This window comes from Strix uralensis, chromosome 3 (assembly GCF_047716275.1).
Source record: "Strix uralensis isolate ZFMK-TIS-50842 chromosome 3, bStrUra1, whole genome shotgun sequence".
NCBI lineage: Eukaryota > Metazoa > Chordata > Aves > Strigiformes > Strigidae > Strix > Strix uralensis.
The window spans coordinates 132,642,542-132,666,802 of NC_133974.1; the positions used below are offsets into that span (position 1 = coordinate 132,642,542).

At 40.0% G+C, this 24,261-nt stretch overlaps 1 protein-coding gene across 1 annotated transcript; it reads right to left on the bottom strand.

Moving 5' to 3' along the window:
• Positions 1-281: 281 nt before the first annotated feature.
• Positions 282-8,863, bottom strand: LOC141941940 (poly(A) polymerase gamma-like). Its single transcript, XM_074864920.1, has 9 exons — positions 8,836-8,863; positions 5,353-5,511; positions 5,207-5,273; positions 4,480-4,561; positions 4,191-4,300; positions 2,921-2,974; positions 1,758-1,869; positions 1,036-1,125; positions 282-424 (listed from the first exon to the last, which is right to left on the bottom strand). The coding sequence occupies exons 1-9, from the start codon at positions 8,850-8,852 to the stop codon at positions 282-284; spliced, it is 834 nt and encodes a 277-aa protein (XP_074721021.1). The 5' UTR covers positions 8,853-8,863.
• Positions 8,864-24,261: the final 15,398 nt, after the last annotated feature.

Consider the following 24,261-nt stretch of genomic DNA (forward strand, 5'->3'; position numbering starts at 1 on the left):
ATTTTGCTTAGCATCAGTTTAGGTTAGAAGAAAGTTTGAAGGCTTCTGAATTCAATGTCTACATACCCTAGGGTCCCATACTGGTAAGTTAAGATCACTCTCTCCAGGTTGTTTCAGAAACACAGGATTTGGCCAATCCCTATATAAGAAAAGCCAGTAACTAATAGTCCATTTAAAACTATGACGTTTAATTCAGGGTAGGATTGAATGTTGTCAATGTAAACCTTACACAAAGAACTACCATTAGAAGTGTTACTTCATGCATATTCAAACAGTAGCTCTTACCATTTTGAAAAAAACAAGAAGAACTTGTTAACGAGTACAGAAGCCAGAGCGTTTGGATATAACTGGCACGTTTTCGCTACCAACATGGCCCATGAAACCCCACCGAGGAATCCTAACACGTTGGAGTAAATACCACGTCCTAGAATGAACACATTGTAGTTAGTCTGCAGTCTTTTAATCCCCCAGTATATGCCTTCAAATTTACACCACCAACTTCCCAGTCCAGACAATACTTAGCACATTTCACCCTCAATGTCAGTTATTTTTTCAGTGTAATGAGGCCAAAATTGCTGACCATAACAGTGATGAGAAAAAGTATCAGTACCACACTACTTCCCAAAATACTGCTACTCTGAAATCTGCCTACACCGCTACTGCTTCACTCCAACGTCGCTTAAGAAAAAATTCTGCCACTCTTCTAGCACTTGCTCTAGCCACATACACAAACGATATTATCTCATTCCTTATGTTTCAAGCTTTTATACTTGTCGTTTTTATCATTTATAGTCAGGTTCCTGATAAGCAATGCAGCACCTTGTCTTGTAGGCACTCCCCCCTCTTCCCCCCACCATTAAAATCCACACAGAATCTACCACGTGCACAGACCTTCCATCTAAACTAAAAAACAGTTTTTAGCTTAAAACTGTCATTTAAACAACTATCCAGAGCCAAAATACTTCTAGTGATCTTATTCTTTCAGCATGAGGTGTCTCTGAAAAGTTTAAAGATCACAGAAATCACATAACTCACTTTTCGCCCACAGCTTAATTGCACGGAGTGCAAGCCGAAAGTTCTCTTTGTTTGGTACTAGACGTAAGATTTCATCAGTAACTCTGCAGCCTGTAAGAAAAAAGGTACAAGTCAGTTTTGTGCTATACTGGATCAATAGCTCACAGTTTACCATTCAATGGTAAACAGTTTATCATTCTATGAAAGCAAGTTTGGATTATTTGCTTTGTATTACCTTAAAAATTACAGATGACACATAACATTCAGTACCAGTTCAGGTAAATGGTGCCCTCAAAGCTTTTTCATAGCTTAGACTACAGTCAATTTTTAATAAAGCCTTTCTACAGGATTCTGAAAGCTAGGTTTCTTTCAACAGCCAGCAACAATTAAACCAGTCAGTGTTAAATAGGGAGTAAGTTCGGCTTCAGGTACTTCAAATATTTTTTTTTTTTTTTAATGAATTATCACAGTCTTCTCTGTCAAGTGCTCTACCTATTCATCTGAAGCAGTTTCTGTGGCAAACTGGAACAACGCATACACCCCGATCAAGGAAACACGAAATACAGGTCTATCTAAACACACAGCTCCTTGAAACATTTAAATTTGAGCCCACTCACCACCTCCTCAGATCTCAAGTATACAGGAGATCGGTTTCTGCATCTTGTACAGAAACTTGAGTTGTGTAAAGTGCATTTTATAACAAATTTAGTAGCTTTTTTAAAAAAATGCGTAAACACGCTTACCATTTAAACTCCGAACACATCTTATGTCTAGGCTTCTCAGACACGAGTCATCTCCAAGGTCAAGATTAGCAGAAACAGTTGGCATCGACACTCTTGCAAACACAAGATCGATCTTAAGATGAAAAAAGTGCCAACCATGAGTTAGAATGCCACACTATTTGCAAACAGCACAGTAGTGGGGGACAGTTAGTCAAGTCAAAAAAAAAAGAGTGGTTAACATTTGCTTTTAGAATTATGTTACTATAGATACATCTCCCAAGAGATTTATTTACGAGAAAACTCAAAACCTGCTCGAATTTCCACATTTTATTTACAAAACATTCATTGTATCCCCCCTTTTCTTTTTAAGCTAGGGAAAGGAGGGCTTTTTTTTTTAAGTTGCAAAGATTATTCTAAACATAGAATTTCCATTAAAAGGGAACTTAAAATTAATCACAGAATTAAGATGTAAGTTCAATGATCTCAACTATACTTCAGCAAAGGAGAGAGCATTTTCTTTAGGCAGTAAACCCTTTTGATCCTAAAGTATGTAGTTTTTAGAACAGTCCAAGGCAAGAAAATTATTCTGTGAACGTCTGTACCAGACAAAGGCCACAAAAAGATCATGGAGTAAGCATCTTCATGAAGGCAATACGAAGCAGTAACTTGCTGTGGTATGACAGCACGCAGGTCTTAATTCACTGGATAAGATGTATTCAAGATATAAAGATTCCTGCAGCTGACAAACCTTAGGCAGGAGTCAGATGAGTCTTTTTACTTTCCGTTTTCCAGATTATGTCTCACAACTGTTTCACTTTTGCTTTGCAACAAAACATTTAGTCTGTTCACATGATTCAGTGAGCTACACTACACCCGTCCCTCTGTAGAAAGCTAGCTTGTCAGAGCTAAGAAGGGTTAGCAAGGACAGCGCTTCTACTCCCACTCTGCACAATCCTCGAGATAAATGCTGTTCAAGTAAGCTACCCTGGTCTACCCCTGATGTACCCATGCCTGCCAGGCTTCCGAGGGGCTTATTTTCCTATAAGTTCTTATTTTACTGCAATGTCTTCTCCTGGGATAGGTTGTGGTCAAAACCAGCATAGTCACAGGTCCCTGGAAAAGTCACCTGACTCCAAAGCAAGAAAAAGGTTTACTCACTCCAAGAAAAAAAATGAAATGCTTACCTCAATGCCATCAAATTCAAACTTGACCACAGGCACATATGCATCTTCCACTGCCTGTAAAGGAGAGGACAACTGCGTAAGAAAACATCTTTTGCTACTTTAATGTCTTTCCTGAACTATGATAAAAAACAGAATTTACACTGCTAAAGTACTCGGTATAAAGACCGAGTTGCTTCCAAGCCAAAAAAATTGTTAATAAACTGCAAGCAGTATAGTGCTGATAGAGTACTAATACCAGCTTTAAAAAGTTGTTTAGCCAAGAGATTCAGAGGCTGATCACATATTATAATGAACAGATAGTGCACAAGGAGCCATCGGTATCAGCAGTAGTAGGGTACTTACCCTGATAATGAGGAAGAAAAAAGATTTCTGTAGCCATTTAACTACTGGTTAACATCCAGAGAAATCTAAGTCCTGTCCACACCTGACAGCGCACACTAGTCTTCTGAATTTTTGTTTTCTACTATGCCTGAGATGTTATCAGCTACTTATGGGACAGTTTTCAATTTTTGTAGACCCCTTGTTATAACTGTGCCACAGCCCACTGCAAGTCTGTTCTCAGGTGACAGTCATCTAAACGAAGGCTCACGCATATGAAGTCTTTCAAAGTGTCTGCATGAGGAAGACCAGGCTAAGAAAAACACTTTTCAGGAGTTGAGTCTCACATGCAAGGTACTCAACATATGTGCCTGAAGGTGATTTTACGATACAGTTCTGTAGTTCACAACACAGCTCCTATTCACTTTATGTGAAGCTGGCGGTGCTCATCCCTTCCCAAAGTCTCAGGCTGAGTATCCAGAGAGGAACATGACCAGAGACGAACGAGTTAAAAGATCCTGAACTACATCCAGAGAAACTCCATAGCAAAGGTACTGCCAGAAGCCTTTCCACATCACATTCAACTTCCCTTACTTTTCAGGCTGCCCCTTCCTATTCCTGCATGCAATTACCTTCTTTCCAAGCCCCTTAGTACACCTAAGGTTAAAGCAAGGCTCCTAGGGACAACCTTGCTTTTAGATACAGCAGACTTGTTTCCAAACCATGGGTTGGGGAGTAGTGTACCACAAAGACTCTTACATCATGTACAGTCATTGCGGAAAGGAACCAAGAGCTTGACTTCAACATTTTCATGCTGCATAAAATAGTATTTTAGAAGGTGCTCAGAAACAATGTCTTTGGCTTGTAAGACATTCGCTACCAATACGAGTCTTTAACATGAATATTGTTATTATAGAAGTAGCACAATCTACCAAGGAGAGAGCTTACTCACCCTTAGATTTTTTATCTGCTTCTGATGTTTCAGTTTGTCAAAGAACGACTGGAAAAAATCCGATCTTTCCACATGTTTTGGAGCAACACAAACAGCATCTATGTCTGCACCTGCAGAGAGATTCCATTTCTTCTGTTATTGTTGGAAGCCCCTTTCAAACATTAAAACTATGGTCCAGGGGAAGGTGTCCCTGCCCATGGCAGGGGGGTTGGAATTGGATTATCTTTAAAGGTCCCTTCCAACTCAAACAATGATTCTATGAACTGTGACCAGACAACAGAAGTTCTACCTTTAGTGTGCACTCCGAGCTTGTAAGAGCCAAAAGTAAATATTTTGCCACCAACACTTGCTATGGCTGAAGGCGGAAGATTCTGTGGGTAGAAGAGAAAATTTACTTTAGAATATAAGATACACACTGACCTCTGTGCAAGTTTAACTAGCATACAAGTTATTTAGAAAGACTACAACGACCATAAACAATGTCTTCTCACTCCTGTACTGAGCTGTTACTCTAATAGACTAATACTGGTTTTCTGAAATTAGCGATTGCAACAAAAAAAGAGTAATGTATCGGTCCTTTCATTAATATGCACAAATTAAGACCTATTATTAGTCTTCCCTGCAGCAGACACACATAAATTAACACAATCCAAGAGCTCTACACAAGGCAAGTCTAGTGTAATAACTTCAAACTAGAGTGGGTGCTGGAGGCTGTCTGGGACAAGATCAGTGCCCATCTACCATCTATCTCACCCCACAATACATTGTTTCAGCTTTAACTGCTACAAGTCAACTGATAAGAGTCACTTCACAAATTTACTGGGTGCCCCAAAGACTTCAGGATCTTGATCTGAAGTATCTTTTATAACTTATTTCAATGGCAGTTACTACAGCTCTACTCAATACTTAAAAAGAAAGTTAAAAGTTGAACTGTAGCATAAAGGCCTAATAGTATGGCCTTTAAAAGAAATAAAAAGGCTTCAGCTGTTCTGATAAAAACACAAAAAAATCCTTACCTTGCTCTCACCAAGTTCCACAATCCATTCTTTGACCAATTTACTCAGTTTATCGAGAACAACAAGCCTGTGGAAAAAAAAAAAACCTCATGTTAAATTTGCCTTAAAAACCTAAAAGGTTAACAAATTTTACAGTCCTATTATACCTGTGATTCAACTCTTGTTGATCTTCAAACACCCCAAATGGTTTCAGTGCTTCAACTAATTTCTGTGTGTGAATACAATCCAAGTCCTTCGGAGTAGCCAAGCTAACTGGAGATGTAATTCCATAACTTCTTTGCGGCTGGTTCTGCAGCCTAGAAGTCCTTTGGGGAAAAAAAAATAAAATACTGAAGACTTCACAAAAGCAAAAAAAAAAACTTATTGGAAAACACCCTTCTTCAGCTCACAGGTTTCCAGAACGGTTTTTGCTCTTTTACCCAGCATTAACATAAATGAGAAAAAAAAAAATCCTGCTTATGATTTTTAGATAACTTGACCTAACTTAGAAGTCACAATTACTTTTTTAAAAAAAAATTGCGGATTGAAGAAAAGATTCAAGTTACTACCATCTTAAAACAACTTATTGGCATTGCTCTAGACAGTTAGAACTGATCACCAGGAAATGAAAAGGTTTGAAATCCACTAAGGGTGACACTACATACAGCAGAAGTTTTGGACGCATTTCAGTTTTGATTTAAGGATATTCCCATCAGCTTCCTGCTAACATTCAACAAGACGATTTAACACTGGCTTCTTTTAGTTAAATGTGTTTGCTGTGCTACTACTTATTCTGGAAGGGCATTACAGCTGATTGCAGAGAAAGGACATATAATTAAGTGGTCTGTTACACAGAGTTGACGCAGTAAATTCAGTATTACCTTGGTTTTGTTTATGGAAGAGTATGAATGAAAACATCAACCAATCTGCAGCTAATGTGGCTACGAGGACCTCACACTCTTAACGCAGTGTTCAATTTTTATAGTTCATAGGCTTAGCTGTACATACATCTATTTTATCTAAATCCAAAAGATACATGTCAGCATATAAAGCAGCACAAGTTAAGCTGTTTGTACAGGCTGGCTTAGCCAGCCCACCGCCCAGTTAGGCTGAGCACTAGGCACCTAGACTGAGGACACCAGGCACCTGGGTTTGGAGGCCCCCAAGTTGCCCCTGCAACTCCAGTTACAGCAAGGCAGAGTTTTAACCTCCAACCCTCCGCTTGCCCTGCATGTTTAGACTTACTTGCAATCAGAAGCAGCACAGCACTGACATGGCAGGACACCGTTAAATTAAAGGCAGCATTAGCGTTTGGTTTTTTTTTTTTTTTTACGCCATAGAGCCCCTGCTTTAGAAAGGGAAAAAAATGGAGGAAAACACCCTACTTGGCATTACCAGCTGAAACAGGGAGAGAAAGAAGAGTGGGACAAGAGGTAAGGATTGTACTTAATGGATCAAGGGTCTCTACAGAAACACTAGTAGCAAAAGGGGGAGACACATCAAGAGGTCTTTAGGACTCACCACGCTTGTCAAAGAGTCTAATCCCTTTAGCCTTAGGGTCTGGATATGATTATCCCATTATTCAAACTGGGTATTTCCCTACTTCACATACAGACAACTCCAAATCTTAGCTGGGTTACTCAAGAGATACTTATAACTATTTTAGGGTATCTGACCCATTTCAGCTGCAATGGGATTAGGAAATGCTCAAAGGACAGCTTCAACAGAATTTAAAAGGGACAGCTTATTACAGCTCCTTATTTCTAATTGTTGCCTTTATTCTTCCACTGAGGAACGATGAATTTCTCTCTCTCAAAGCAGACTGATCCAACTACAGACATAGCTTTAAGTCATCTAGTGGGGTTTTTTCCTCTCCATGAGCTCATTTTTCAAACTTTCCTCTACATGTTTTCCAAAAAGCTGGGAGGGTATTCGGACTGTATTTCTATCAACTAGTCTCCCCAGTCAGAACAGCTGTTTACTTATAAGTAGTAACTAGGCCTTGATCTAATTTGTCTTGCTTTCTTTATAGGCATTAACTTCCACTTCCTAAGTAAAAATAGTCATAATAAATATTTCCTCTCTTATGGTATCACTTTCATAACAAATACAGAAGAAAAGCCTATGCTTAATTGCTGTGCATTACATCTAAATTAAAACACCTACAGCAGCAACTTCCTACATGTTTTCGGTATTACTCGCATTGTACAACTTGCCCTTCAGGAAGTTTGCGCAAATCAAGAACAGGATTTAGACATTGCTAGCATTCAAGATCCTTCCAGTGTACAGAAGGCCACTATGTGCCTTTCATTGCCCCATTCTTCCTACAGAGACTGTAATTAGACATTGACATAGTGGGCAATATTAATTACATATATCAGATATTATTAATATCAAATTATTTTCGTCAATAGTAGATTTTTTCATTTCAGTTGCTTGCATGTATTACCAAAAGTTTGATCTCACAACTTAAAAGTTGAGAAAAACAGCACTCAAAGTTTTATTGAAAGAGTGACTTATGCCCAATACAATTTGTCTCCCTTTAGTAATTAAAAAAAAAAAATATATATAAAAAAAAAAATCTTACTTCTTTCTCTCAAGTGTACCAGACTGCCAGGTATATAGAAAGAAAGGCTCTTAAGAGATTAAGTAGCATACATGACACACTACCAATCCATCCACCAGCCTTCTGTTTAAATGAGAACTCTGGTGCAGTTTAATATTTTGCAAACTTTTGCTATGATTTGTCCCCCACAGTGAATAACTCCAACGTATTTCTGTTCTGATGGATCCAAATTTTATACAAGAAGTTAAACTGATTTGTTCCAGGTTTTGTCACTTATTTATAGCTTTACAAAGCTGCAAGCCATTTGTCCTGCATACTCCAAGGGACGAGTTTATAGTGTTACAGTTCAGGGAGCTGCCTTCAGCGAAGAGCAGGGTGTATGAGTGCTCACTACCAACGGATTTCTCCCACTCATGAAGTCACCTTGCCTCGACCCGGGTCGAGGTTTGCCCCTTTAGCCTCTTCCACCCTCACCACTCGGGAAGAGAAGTGACTCGAAATCAGCTCCTGAATCACTAAAATTGATAAAACAACAACAACAAAAAAACCCTAAACACCAACACACACCAGAAAACCCCCAACCCTGTGGCCTTCAGTGACATGACACTCTCTCCAGCTTTCATTCCTATCGCACAAACTCACGCTAAAAAGAAAGCGGGCAGACACCTGCTGGCAAGCTAAAGCACCTTGTTTCTGACGCCCACATTTTGAAAAACACACTTGTTCCTCCCCACTCGAGCTGGACACGCCGCCTCAAAGCAGCGCAAAGCCACCGCCGGCGACAACCCGCAACCAACAAGCGGTTGCCAGGCGACAACAGCACAGCTGGGACAGTGGCAACCGTTACCCTGACGCACAAGCGCGCCAAAATCAAAAGCTCGGGCAGCCGCGGAGCCTTCACCCGTCCCCTCACTCCCTGCCCTCACAAGAAAAAAGCTGATCGCTTCATTTAAAGGAGAATTTTCCCTGACAAGAGGCACGTTTCCACTCATAACCCCCCCGGGGACGCGCAACCCGCCGCCGCGCCAGCTCCCTCAGGGCACGAAGGCGGGAACATCCCCTCAGGGGCGGGCGGCGGCCTCACCCGCACGTCTCCTTCATGGCGCGCCCCGAACGACCCAGCCCGCAGCCGCCACCCAACGGCTCGCGCCCCTTCTACTCCGCCGCCGCCGTCACCGCCTCTTTCCCGACGGCCCCTGCGGCGCGCGGCCAATGGGGCGCGGGGAGCGCACCCGGCGGGGCCACGAGACTACGCCCCCTCCCCGCCGGCCCGGCCGCCATGTCGCCCCCTGGCGGCGAGCGGCTGAGGCGGAGCCATACACACACCCCCCCCTCCCCGCCCTTCTCACCGGGCTGGCGGGGCACGCGCCGTCACGGAACGGGCTGAGACGCGCCCAAACCGGGGCGGATAGTCCCCGTGGCCTCCACCGGGAGATGCACAAGCCGCTCTGCTCCTCGCAGGAGGGAGGCGGCGCGGAGAGGTCCCCCCCTGAGGGATCCCCCTCCTGAGGCATCGCCCCCCCTGAGGGGAGGCTGTGCAGGGCGGCGCGGGCTGCCCGCTGCTCCCGCTCCGCTGTGGCTCGTCTCACCTTCAGGACGTCGCGAAGATGAGTCTCGCCATTCCTTGCCCCCCGCCGTCCCGCTCGGGAGCTGAGGGAAGCTCCCCTCGGCGCCGGCAGCCAGGCGCTCCCAGAGCCCTGCAGCGGGGCCGGGCCGAGGGGCCCGCGGGGCGGGACCCGCCAAAGCTGAGCCCACCAGCAGCCCCGTCCCGCCTAACGCGGGGGGACGTTCCCACAGCGCTGCCCTGACACCCCCTCCAGAGAGAGGAGAGAAAGAGACGGCGATCGCTCTCGTCTTCGTTCATTCTCACCTGGTTAGTGCTGACGAGCCAGACAAGCGTCGTTTGGCTTAAGCTCACCCTAACTTACTGCCATAGGTCATCTTGGGCCAACAAAGTCGTGTCACAAACTGGGTATTAAAGCAGCCAAAATACCCCGAGACTATTCTGCGCCATGGCATTTAGACGACAATTCCCCACTCACATTAGAGCCTGCAAAAAGTTAAAGGTAAAACCGTCATGTTTTTGTAAAGGTGAATAAATTTTTGGAAAAAGGTTTGTTTCCCCACTGCCCAGGTGCCTTGCAATACCAGAACCTTTCTCTGAGATAAACACATTCATCATTTCTGTACTTTTCTGGGTTGCCTGTAGGGCTTTCGTTGAAGTAAAATATATTTTATCTTGCAAGATACTTAGAAGAAACACAAATTTAACTTTTGCCTGAAGCTTCAATAAACGAACAATAAATGTTTGGTGCTCAAACACGGAGGTACTTTTAGCAGGATAGCCTTATCTACCTTACTCAAAAAACTTCACGCTATGGAGGATTAAAAATTATTTATTATTTGCATGGCAGTACTTGTGCTAACATTTCAAAGTCTGAAAATAAGATGCTTCTGCAAGAAGTTGCACTGGTCAAAGCAAAAAACCAAAAAGGTTTTCAAGCAAATTTCTGGAGAGTTTTTTTCATTTAATCTCTAGTCGTGTCTTTTTTATTTTCAGAAGTTTGTCATGGTTTTCTTTAACATTTTATGATCCTCACAAGGCTACTGTGGTCCTAGAATGGAAAAAACTGGTTTGTCCCGATTCCTATTTTCTTGCATGTTAACAATAGCTATTTTGCATGAAGAAAAAACCTGCCTTTATTTTTTCCAAATTTAGATCGTTAATTAGCCAATTTTTTTAAATTTTTTTTTTTTTTTTAAATCTGTTTCTGCTGGGTGCATTAGTATCGCAATGGTGGTGCATTTGCCTGAAGATGTAATGGAAGGTTTTTCATGGAGAGCTGATACCTTCCTTTAAAGCACCTGCAACATTTAGGAAGAAAATAACAGGTCTTTAAGCACAGAAGTTTTTCCTCAGGTGCAATTCTAATGTTAAATAGAAATGAAGACTAGTTAAGCTTCACCTGATTGCTTCAATCACAGAAACTATTAAAGAGAAAAGGCAGCAGGTGCCTGAGAAACAAAGGATGTTAACAGAGGTCTAAGTGAGATGGTCAGGTTGTTCTTCTAGTGGCTAGGGCTCAAATAAATAGATAATTTTCTTTTTTTGGAGGAAAAGCAACAGTTATGAAGTCATCTGAGAACAATATTCAGTAGTGTTTTGTTATTTTGTTGGAGTTTATAAATTCTAGTTTCCACTATGATCTTTTAAAGATACTTGATAGTCTTTTTGAAGAACAGAACTGAGGAGACTGGGTTGTTTACTTACTCTGTGAGTAGTATTTTTTCATAGAAAACAAGTTTCTTTTGTTGTTCACAATCTCTAACATGTAACTATTACATTTTATCTACATAGTTTCCACATATTAACTGTAGTAGCAGTTAAAACATACTATGATTTTGATAGCATAGATTTTGGGGAGAGTTTGTTTCAAGGTGGTGCTTTTCTCTGCTGTATGTATTATATTAATTTTTAAACACTTCAATATAGTCCCTGGGGTATAGAAATGCCTGATAACCAGTTAAATATTGTTAGTATCTGGTTTTGGGGTGTGTATGTGTTATCCAGATAGTATATTGAAAAAGTGAGATTTGTTTTCTTAGAGTGATACATGCTGTGGGAGGTGTTTTGGGTTTGTTCAGTTTTTTAATTTTCTGGTATGTTTCAGAGGAGTAAATGTTCTCTGTAGCATAAATGAGGTGAGAACTGAGTACTTTTAGTCTGTTTGAGGCTAGTACTGGTTTTATGAGGATGTGCTTTATAAATATGAATATGTAGGCTGTGTGTTTTCATTTTAAAGCCTGGATATCTTATATTTTAATCTTATCTGTGAAGTTAGTAGTAGTGTGTTGTGTTTCAGAAACCACGTGTGGGACACTGCGTCTTTGAGAGATTTCTAAAACTCAACAATCTTAAACGCTTATTCCTGGCTAAAAGAAGCTGTCTATGTATTTGTAATAGATCTTGCTGTTTTTGTTTCTTACTTCTTTTTCACTCTGGTTTATTCAGTTGCTGCCCTTGTATCCCATAGGGGATACCTGCTTGTAACTCTTTGTCCCTTTTCAGTAGAAGGTGGCAATCTTGTTCTTTTGTTAACTTATAAACTGTTCTTGTCTATTCCAAGTGGGCTAACTAGCTTTTTGCTCAGTGCACAGTTCCTGTGAGTTGTTAAGGCTAATCTTTTAAATTTATATCTTTGCTGGGTCAATTTTTGGCTAGGTAAGTCAGTTCCAAAGCATCTAATCATGTAGCTAGGTGGTCAGAAATACTGATCTAGGGGCAGGCAAAAGAACTTATTGAGAAGGAGGAATGAAGTGGTTTCTTTCAATATCCCCAAGCTAAATGTTGTATGTTAGGTAAGATCCTTCTCACTTACTTAAACTATACTGTCATACAGTAGTTCTGTGGCAGTTTAAATTGGTCTAACCCAGGCTGATGTGACCTTTATCCTCTCCTTCAAAGAGCCTGTGCTGAAGTGGTGTTGAGCTAGAGCTGGTTTCTAATTGTTGGAGTACGTGCAGGCTCCTGAAGGCTGCTGCGCGAGGGAGAAGCAGAACCACAAAGTTCTGGAAGTGGAGAAGTGGGGTGATAACAGTCTGGTTTTAGATAGGTTTACAGCCTACCTAAAGATTTGCATCTTTTTCCAGTAGATCAGTTAATTTAAGAAAAATTACAATCTCTCTCTAAAATTCCTTTGTTTTTATTCTCATTTTGCAATTCCAGGCATTGTAAAATGTATACAGCTAGGTGTGCATATCTGCCTGTCATATTTGTACTGGTACCCAAGCACACCTGTAAATGCATAGAATAATGTGAATTTTTAAGTACTTAATGTTTCTATACTAGCAAGATAGCTTGGAGGGTTTTTTTATGGGGATAACACAATTATTAGCTTTGTAGAATCAACCCTTATCCGTAAAGGGATGCACATTAATATTGCCACAGTCAAATATTTCCATGCTGCATGTGTCACAGGCTGACTTGTCTGTATTTTACGGGTATGTGGAAGATTATATACTCAGATCTGTGCTTTAACACCTGTACCATCTATCAGCTGGCCTCCTGGCACTGTTGGTTGTCTATGTTTGTTTGGAGATAGCTCTTCTACTAAGTGGGATGTGTTTGAGAGGCAGGTATTTATGAGGGAGTGTGTAGCTGAAATCATATGACAATGGTAATGATGAGCAGTGTGCCTGCATGAATGGAAAAGGTGGGATATTTTTGGTTTTTCAGTTTTGCAGCTTATTTTCTCAGATGAATTGTGTTGCAACCCATAAAAAAAGACATATTTGTCCAGAAGGATTTTTGTTGTATTTTATTTGGCAAAGTGCTTCATAACTGTTACTAAATTGTAACGTTCTGACATTTTAATGACTAAAGGAGAGTGAAATGTTAAACAGATTTTTTTGCAGTGAGTTTTGGGGGAGCTTTAGGTATATCCATGAAGAGTTATGTAACAACTACTGCACTTGAACCTTTCTGCTTCAACATCCAAAATCTGACTGAAAGGTGAAGCTGCAACAGGGAAAATATTTGTGTGGTATTAAAATATTATCCACACAACCCAGAGAAGTTTATCCGAAAAAGATTTTACTCAAACTTCAGATTTTTCTTACAAATGTGGAGGATCTTATCTGTGTAACATACCATATTTCACTAGAGAAAGATTTTGTCAGCAGTAATTTTTATATTTAGGCCCTGATGCGTATCAGCTAAAAATAACAAGAAGTTCAGTTCTGGAAAGCTGCATTTGTTATAAATATTCTCAAGGTTTACTAATCTATCACATGATGTGGGAAGATATATGGTAAGAGATAACAGTGAACAGTAGAATGTGGGGGTTGCTGAAGACTTCAGATGAAGGGATTTAAACAGGTGGTGGTGGAAGGCTTTTTTTAGTTGTTTGTTGAGGGGGGGTGGTTCTCCTTTATCTCTGAAATTCATCAATTTACTTCAAGGGACACAATTCTATGAAATGTTGGTATTTGTAACCTAACAAGGTAATGTAAATACATAAACCAGTTGTATTTTTAATTCAGTCCTAACTGGCTGCTGAAACACTGAGCGTGCCCTGGAGGGCATGACTTTGGGACTGTGTTGTTAGACTGCTGTGTGTCTTTCTAGGCTGGCTTGCTGCTAGTGGGTATTGGCTCCTCATACTGACAGTTACAGTGGCTTCCTAGCTTAGCTGCAATCACTTGGTAGGATTTAAACTTGCTGCTGTATGTTGAGCCAGCAAAACAGTATCCTGATCTGCTTTTGCAGGGAGGACTTGAATGCTTGTGCCCATTAATGTGAAATTAGTTACAGCTCTTCACCTGGTCAGCAACAACAAAAGACTCTGCATAAACTTGGGCTGGCTTGTAGGGCAGGTGCAGTGTCATTGGGAGATGGATGGGTCATTCCCTTGTTTCATTTCAAATTGAAGCAAAGATTAATTACGGTGTTACCAGCTTCTAAAACAGGTTAGTTAATGGGAACTAACTGTGAGCTCACTGAAGCAGCACTAATCTTGCTGCTCTCAATGAAGTGTCTTTCTTTGATCAGCTCATTCTCTCTCAGCAGGCCAAAAAATAGCCACAGGATACGAGTGCTTAGTTTACAATCATGTTAATTTTGCTTTAGGTTTGTCTTTAGCTGTTGGAGATTAATGAATCAAAATGGTGTTTAAATTTACAACTGTCTCTCTTCTAATCACTTGGCAGCATTATTTCTAGCTGTTTTCTACTTTGATTACCTGAGCCAGTCTAAAGGGCTCTGCTAGTCTGCTGTGTGATAGGGGGGTACACCCTTAAATGTCTAGGAATTAGCAAGATGATAGCGGAGGGTGTTGAGGATTATCTTGCTTTTCTGACTATTTCCTATGCTGTGTATTTGTTGCAGCCATATTCAAATCCATCACTTGCCTTTCCTCTTCACTCATTTTTGTCTGTGCAATGATCTTCTCTGACCTTAGAAGAAGAGCCTGCTTTGATTCCACCAGCAGCCATCAGACATAGCGACAGTACATTGGGGATATTCATTTATGTGGAAGTGCAGACAGGACCTTTGATGCTTGACAGCTAAGTGCAAGCAAAAGGTCTGCTTAACAAGGTCTGTGTATGCTAGTGTTTGGATAAGCAGCTGACACATGGAATCATAGATTTCTTCCACTTCTTAGTTTTTCCCTTACAGTGAAACCCCAAGGTGGTGAGTCTGAGTGTCCTTCTGAAGTGTTTGCATCTCCTATAGACAACCTTGATGTATTGGTTCTGTAAAGATTTGATTTGAAGTCAGGTGTCCTCCAAAGGTGTTATGCACATAAAAATCTTTGTCTCTCCAGTTAACCTTTCAAGGCGTTTCCTTTCAGGGAAGGAAGTTGAGTGGGAAGTGCACTTGTTTCAGAGAAATGATCTTGAATTGCAAGAACAGGCATCTCTGCTAGCTAACACCTGAAGAAGGAAAAAAGTCTTGTGGGACATGTTGGTCCAGAAATAGTTGCCAGGAAGACCCTGCCCGAATTTAATGGCGTATGGCTTCCAAAGTTCTTTTTTCTTTACTTGTAAAATGAAGGTAGTGTGGTAATATTACTTTTATAGAAGTGCTGAAGAGGTGTAACTTGTTAATGTAGATAAAGTGTTTTATCTGCTCTGAATGAAAGTTTCTACAGGTGTATGTGCTGTATCTTTGTTTATGAATAGCTTTACATAGAGAGCAGAAACACTTACTACTTTTCTCTTGATAGAGGAAGAGAAAAAACATGTTTAATCTTTGCATTGTTCTTTACTTTGGGTGGGGGTGGGGACCCCAAGTCCTTGGACAGCTGATGTAGCACTGGTATTTGTTCTAGTTCCATTATAGTTCGAACGTGGCTGTGAGACTGCTTTTGGGCATTAAAGCCTGATGCTAATACCCCCGATGCACTATCTCTTACCATGTTGAGGAGTCTTCTTTGTCATGAATTCATTAGTTTCATGCAGAGATCGTATATAATTCTGATTGCTTGCAGAGGAACTTTAAAGAGAGGAATGGATACCGATAATTACTGAAACACCTCAATTCTGTGTGAGAATTGGGAGAAATTTTCATATTTATTAACCTTGTAGTAAAACCTTGCTGAAGTTGGTTTTTTTTCTTCGGCTTTTCCTGTGATAGTGTTATGTTCAACTTCATGTGGAAATTTAGCATCTGTCAAAAAATAGTCAATTTGGTTGTAGACTTGAGCCCATAGCAGGGAACTCTCAGCTGGCCAGCTTCATCTAGCTGGTTTCCCATGCTTGAGGGGGCAGAGGCTCACCTCTTCTGCTGGCAAGGCTCTAGGGAGGGGTTGTGTAAGTGTGCTTGTTTTTAACCCGTTCTTGATATGGCCCATTGTTTGAAGGGAAACAATAATATAAAAAAAAATAATTCTGCTCTAATATCAAACACAAAATAATTATATTGATCCTTTTACTAATTGTTCCCTTGGTAGCAATGTGGATGGGCAGTGCATCCAAATATGTATAATATCTGTCTGGGTGGAGCTGCACTCTTGTGGAGACCTGTTTCATGGAGGTTACCACGGAAAATGCTGCTGTTTGGTCACAGTATGTATTTTCTCATAGTTTGTGTGCTCCCATATTCCTTATACTGCAGTGAGGAGGGAGAAAAGAGAAGGTAGGGGCAATCTCCTGATGTTCTTTGTATGCTTGCTTCCATTCTGGGCTTCCCATCTGATACTTGTATATTTGTGGTGTTTTTCCTGGCTAATTATGAAGGGGTAACTCACAGGGGTTAGATGAACTGTATTGCAGAATGATGAAGGGGACAAGAGCTTTGAAAAACAGTGGGACATAACACTGTGTTGGCTTTTCCACTGTACGTATACCTCCAAATTTAGAAGAAAAAACCCCTTACAATTAACTAAAGTCTACTGTCATATTTTTCTGAAGTAAAAATATAATTTAGGGTAGTTGGAGAGGAGCTGGAAAAGAGGAGTATGGACATAGCTAGAGCTCATTTTCTTTTAGAGGGTTTTGTGGTTTTGGCACCTGCCTGGTGCATCATATATGGGGCTTCTTCATTGTAGTTGATAAAGTAAAGGATAAATAATAGTTTTTTTCTGTTTGAACTGTTGTCTAATTGGGGAATTGGCATGTGCAAGGTAAGCATGGAAGTAATGCTGACTTTCTTTCAAACAAGTTTTTTTTTTAAATCTCAGTGAAAAAGAGAAGAAGCAAAGCAGAGTGACAAGTAATGGGCTCAGAAATTTGGCAAATGTAAGAGAAGAATTACAGAATGTAGTTAATACAACTACGTAGTTTGGGAGTATCCTTTAGGACTTCTTGCATATCTGTACATGTGGATATGCATATCCAATCACTTGCATTGATGGCTGGCAAACAAATATATGGGATGGAACCAACATCACATAGAACTATGAAAGTGCTTCCAATTATGTTGTATTTTTTTGACACATCTATTATGTACTCTCCCAGCTGCAAGTAAAAATTGAGTGAGAAAACAGAAAGCAAGGGCAAGAGTCGAAGAAAAATGAGCGGTGGAAAAGATGAATGTAATGTTTGTGACAACTGCTTGTAAATAAGGCACTTCAAAGGCTGCTTTCAGATATATAGTGCTGGGATGGGTGTTCCAGTGTGTGGGGGAAACACTGAAACGTTTTGAGCTCCTGAATACAGGTTTCATTCTCAGGTATGTCAAGTCTACTAAAATATAAAGTTTTTCCAGGTGGTATACATATAACTGCTGTTTTAAGTTTTTTTATGCTATAAGAAAAGAAGAAAATGGCAATTGTGCAAATAAGCCCACAGTCTATGGGAGCTCACAAATTCCTGCTGTAGATCTAGCAGTCACATTTATGTGTTTATTGTTCTTTCATTCACCTGGTTTCTCTTAAACAATGTGGATTTGGTCTTTTTCTATTAACAAATTTATTTTAGTCTGAAAGATTTTCCTTCTTTTGCTTGCTGTTTGCAGCAATGTAATAAGAGGGAGCTGTTCACAGGGAAGATTGCTGTGTAGGTTTTGGTTGTACTGTGTTGTTGTTTTCTGAGAATATTGAACATTGATTCAGTAGAAATTTGTTGCCAGCTAAGTTTTTTCCATCTTTGAAGCACTCTGTCTTCCCTGAGGAGCTTTTATTTAATCGATGATAACTAGATATGGTAACCCCTTTCTGGGATGGCTCAGTTAACTCTTGGAAGAGAAGTCTCTAGGTGTTCTTTGCTATTTTGTACAGGAATATTTAATTATTTCAGATGTTTAGGAAGTAAGACAAATTTGTGCAAGATTGCTTTTAATTATGCTCTCATCTGCTAAACTTTGGGAATGTTTTACCCTAGTGTGAAACCAGGGACAAGTGTGAGCTCAAGTCACACTCTGATGCTTTGCTTTAGATGATTTGCTGTGTCACCTGTGCAAACAAGCAACACTTAAGAGTTACACAGCTAAAATCATACACATCTCGACAAGTGAAATAATCCTGGTCACGTCAACACGGCCATGAAAATAGTGTGCCATTTTAAGATAGCTGAAAACTGGGCAGGAAAACATATTCAGTTACAACTGCTGGGGGGAAGTGGAGGCAATAACTGTGGTCTTCCTGTGCCTGTAAAATTTCCAGGTAGTCCACATATGTGCAAGTATCTTTTCTTGTTGCACTAACGGTTTCTTCCCTCGATGGATGACCAGCAGGTTCTTAATGTTTCTGGGGACTGTTGTGTAATGCACGTGAATAATAACACTGAATATGCTCTACAGTCTGGATAGATACAGTTGGTTGCAATCATCTTAGAAAACAACAGGTACTGTTAAGCTGAACTTCTTGTTCATGAATCATCATCTTAATGCTTGAGTTAGGTTTTGATGATTGGTAAACCGTATCTGTGCCACTTCAGCACGATGCTGCTGAAATTAATGGTTCTTGTATAAACTTTAGGCTCCAGAGGCTTATGCAAGATATTTTAGTGGGCATGAGATCTTTCTGCGTGTGCCATACTGTATGAAGCAGACTCTGCCGTGACTCTCTACATTCTCTAACCTCATTTCTTTTGCATGTGGTCCTCCTGGCTGTGCCATCTAGTTTCCAGGTCACCTGCTTGAGGAGTGTAGTAAGAGAAGAGCTCAGCTCCGGAGTTCAGGGCTGAGAGCTTCTAGCAACAAAAGTACAGTGATCTTGCTGCTGTGAGAGTCGTCCTTGATGCGGCATCCGCATGAGTGCGGCAGTATCCATGAATTGTCTGGTTTTGCTTTAGGGTTTCTTTCAATGACCACAATTTCTCGAGGCAAAAAACAGGAAGTAAAATTATTTTTTGAGGCGTAAATAACATGATTAGGCATATAGATGTTTGTGGTACGTGTCCTCCACCCCTAGTTAGTCATGGCTGTGGGAAGAACCTACTTGCCAAATACTTGATTCATAACTATGCTGTGCAAATCTTGATATCTTGTAATAGTATGAGGTAGAATGTAAATTCTGAGTGAAGGTCCCTCCTAAAGGCTGGGTCTAAAGTGATAACATAGACACAGATCTGAAACTGTCACCCTGCAACTCAGCAACTTGGTGTTTATTTTTACTCATGTAGAAGTCTTCTGTATTTTTCACTAAGCAAGAGACTAATGCATAGACTGCCCTACTCCTTTCCTGGAACTAAGTTTATAGATTGATTTATTTTTTTAAACTACATGTGTATTCATTCCACTTCTCCCTTTCATGTACCCCATCAATGAAGCACATAGGAAGATAAAAGTATTAATTACCTTCAACTACATAGACTCAGAAAAAATAGGTTTTCATATTGCTAGTTTCATGCTGTACTGTAATTAACAGCATTCAAGAGTGCCCGCCGATGTGAAGTGCAGAACTTGAAAAAGATTAGAAAAGAAACCTCAGTGCTGTTCAGCCTTTACCTCCAGCTCTGCAGCCTTCCGGAAAGTATACAGTAGATTTTCAGTCTAGTGAATATTTCTTGGCTGGCAACAGATAAAAGCCTTCAGTTTCCTGGGAGAGGACAGAGCATAGAAAACGCTGGTTGCATAGTCACTAGTGGAATGCCTTTAATGCTGGCTAGATGATCTTGAGAATTTTAAAAATAATGATAAGGAGAATCTAATTTCAGTGAAGCAGAGTTCGTTCTCGATAAAGGGATTTCTAGAAACCAGTCCATTGTAACTATAGAAACACCTAAATTTTCTAATCTTTGATGGAGAATGAGAACAGACTTTCCTGAGTTCTCAGTAAATCCCAGAGCTGATAGTGAATGCTAAACACATTGAACATAGTAGGAAAGAAGCTCTTTGGAAGTTGCTTCCAGTAAAACATTCTCTAAATCAGAGTCATATCCTCACTAAACTGCTTAATAATGAAAACAGTGCTCAGAGTAGCGTAGGGGTGAATGTCCTTGAAGGTGGGAGAAAAAGGCTGAAGCAATGTAAATTAGTGGTTTTAATCTTTCGTAAAGTTGTTGATATCTCTGATTGCAACCCTCTTATAGGAAATAGGAAACAAAACCAAGTCTACTTGTTTTGCACTTACAAAAGAAGTGACAAAACTTAATAATGTTAAACAGCAGTGGAAACAAGACTCACTGCTGTGTAGTCAGCTAAAAATCTAGATAATACATGGAAGATGAAAGGCTACTTTAAAACTATAGCTTTATTGTAAAAGGTAAATGTTGGGTGAAAGTCACTAAGAAAGTGAGCATACTTCAATTTGAACAGGATTTGATATGGAACCAATTTCAGGCTGACGTGGTAGGCTTTGAACCTGAACTAGTTCTTCAAATTCCACTAGAAAACTTGTTGCTTGTCCTTTAGCTGTTGTCAAATGAGAAGGAAAAACAAAAGATGAAGTGATGAGAAAGACTTCTTTTGAAGGTGCTTTTGGTTATTGACGTAAGGGCATCTTTATTTATTGTGGAATGCTCTCTCCTGTAGGCAACATGTAATGTGCTTCAGAATGTTTGTGAAGGAATTCAGGGAGAAAAACACAGTTTAAAATTATCAATGTGAGCTAAGTCACATCACACTAAAGTTAATATTAATGAGTGATAAAGCACAACAAGGTGTTTAGTGTGACAGTTCACAAATAGCATATTCAATGCCATGCTTTACGAAACGCTTGGTTACTCTTCTTCCTGTTGCTAATCTTGTAGATCTTATGACTGAAAAATGAGCTAGATTCTCAGCTGGTGAAAATCGGCATGTGTAATCAAACTTGTGTAGTTTAATTGGAGTCACGTCAAGTACCTCTCTAGCACTCTGAAGGCTGTAATTTTTAAAAGGGTAAGGCCCCTGCCACTAGTGAATGCCACTAATACAATGCATGAGAACTTTGCAAGCAATCTTGATCGAGAAGGATCATTCCTCCCTCCACTACTTCATGGAAGAGGGGAGAATATAATGTGAATGAAGTGTCTCAAAACTTTTTCAGGAGCTGCATGGGTAGTTAGACATGCAATGATTGTTTTATTTAAGACAGTGTAGCTTTGATAGGAGGTAGGTGGCTAAACACCCACATAGCTCTCTGAAAATACAGTAGCTGAATTGCAACAAGCCATAGTGACCTTAACAAGCACTTTAAACCCCGTAACTCAGAGCTGTGAGGGGAAGTTATCTGATGGCCCAAAACCTAGAATCAGAAATCAGCCAAAGTATTTTTCACGCTCTCAGCCAGAAAGATTCTTTCTTTCATGAGAGAAAGACTTGTCTTTTTCAGGAGTATACAGCAGGATTTGATGATGTTCTGTCTTTGGCAGCTGTAAGTTAACTTTGTGCCTGTGTGGTTTCACTTTTTTTTTTAAACTTCCTTATTTGGTCAGGTAAAATTTTCTCTGAAGTTTCTCCCCAAACTGTAATTTCAACTGTCATTCCATGATGCTTGTTTAACATTTGTGCCTTTTCAGCTGAATAAGTTACTTTGCCATTGTCATAAAACTGTTGTATATTATTAATGAAATACCAATGCAATTAAATACCATAAGCACCTTTACCTCTCAGAGAAGGAGGCTACAATTTCAGGTAATACTTAGTTATTATGCAGGGTGACTTCTTCATAAGTATCAAGGAGAGTATAGGCTCATCTCCATTTTCCAGGATCACACGAGTGCAGGGTCTTGCCTCTCGGTTGAGCTAGAGACACAGAATCCAAGAGTGTGGACTAGGATCCAAAACCCAGCACCCTTAAGGCAGCTAATGGTCAGTTTGGGTCCGAGAGACTGCTTCTAGTTCTGCTGTCCAACATGTGGGCAAGAATAACCATAAACTGGTATCTGACTATTGCCTTCTACCATGTTAGTTATCTCTCTCTCAGAAATACCTTGACACAATCCATGATTTCATTTGTGAACTTTTTTCCCTTTTTTTTTTTTTCAGGCTGAGATAATCACCCTGCAGAAAAGCTGGAAAATACACAAGTAAGTGTTTAGTCTTTTGGGGTTTTTTCTTCCTCTTTTGAGTCACATTCTGGAGGACTGTGTCATTCAGCAGTGTCTTGTCTAGAGAGCTCACAAAGACTAGCTTTCTAACACAGGAATTTAAATTGCTTAAGACGATCAGGTGGTGAATTTTTCAGAGTTCTCGAAAAATTTTGAGGCATGTTTCAGGTTTTGCTGCAGATGAATCTGAAGCAAAAGTGCATGCAAACTGCCTTTGCTTTCAGCAGCAGTACAAAAGCCTCAAAATTCAGGTGGAAATCTAGAAAAATACCTATTTCAGCTTTGTTATTAGAATTTGTATAACTACAGGCAGGAGAGTAGCAGAGTCTGTTTTTATTTGACCTTAATATCATGTTTTGGCCAGCATCTGTGCAGTTACATGACTGCAGGTGACCTGGATTGATGTACCCTCAGCAGGGCAAGTGAGCACAGGGCTTGCAGAGGTTAACCTGAGTAGACACGTGCACATCTCCCCATCTATCAATGTATAAGATTTTTTTTTTACAGTGTATAGGTCTTGTCTGAAACTTTCTTGTGGCAGATCCTCTTCTCTAAGTGTGTTTTTTCTGGCAAAAAAAAATATTCTATATCTCCATGGTCTTTTAAAAAGAATGTTGAACAGAGGGTGCGATCTTTGCTGGGGAACTGAATATAATACTTGCCATCCAGAGTGTGGATTTTTCTGGGGAAAAATACAACCTACTACTCCCTCTTCTGGCCTCATAGGGGAAATATATAGAGTTGTCAAAAGGGGGCATTCTTGCTTTTTCAGACAAATGAAATAAAAGTAATAAAATAAGTGTTGTAGTTAGACCTGTCGTTTAGGTAGAGCAGAAATTGCTCAAGTTGACAAAGTGTTTAGCCAAAGTAAATATAACAGATGGCATATTAAATATCAGAAGTGATTTGCAGACTAATTCAATCTCTTACTTTGTGGACAGAGGTTTTATCTCTCTCACCTAAGGTTTACCCAAAGCTTTTATTAATTGATGAAAGTGCCCACTGCACAGTTACACATGCTCTGTATGTTAAAATACATAAGCCCCCCCAGCTGTCAGTTAAATCTCATATAGAACAATTCTCAATATATCCATGAAAATACAAATGTGACAAAGTCCTGCCAGTCTGGTATAAGGATTTGCTGCAACTGATTTGGCACTTTGATCTGGCATATGTAGCGTTGCCAAGAAATAGTTGGGCAAACTGTGCCTTCTTGAAGAATCTCTTGAAAGGACAAATTCTTATGTGTAGCCGGTCTAGATGTACCTTCGGAAATTGAGAAATTACTGGTGCCCTGTGAAGTTCATTCTCCTTGAAACAAGAGCAAATCCAGGACTGACTGTGCAAATAGAGAAGGATGTTGGTTTTAAGCTTCCGTGTTAAGAGATGTCAACAAAGATGTTCACTTCTGAGTTTGCCTGAGCACTTACGTATTAAACCTGTTAACAAACAGGTTCAAACTGGTGCTGACAACTCCTGCTTATAACCAAATTTTACTCTGTCTCTCACAGGTATTTGTAGTATTTTTATTTGCTGTAATGAAGAAAATACTTGTTATAGTCCTTATGATTAGGTAAAGTCTTCCTATAGGTGGTAATTAATATGCTTTACCATTAATATTCTGGATCAACTAGGGCAAAGAAACACAAACTGCATTTAAAAAAAAAATCTCAAGTTATGTAGTTTTTCTCTTGCATAAAGAGTAATTACTTTCTTTTTGGAATTCAGTTTATCTAGCTAATGCAAATAAAAACATATGACATTTCTGTCTGCCCTAAGAATACTTTAGCTACCACGTTCTAAAGAGGTGCTCTTTTTTCAACCAAGATTCTGTTTTTTACACCTCAACATCTAATTGAAGTGTAGTGCAGTGTTAGGGTTGGGGTCAAGATGTTTCTCATGATAGAAGGTAAATCAGAAGATGCTGGCACAACAAACAGGTTAAGAGCCCAGATGTTTGGAAGTACGTAGCTTTAGAACAACAATGGAGACAGCCATAAAATAGTTCAGTTTTAAAACAAAAAATTTCGATGATCTTTGTGCGCTACCAGTAGTCACTTATACTTGAGGAAAGTGGGTGCAAGGCACTACCAGA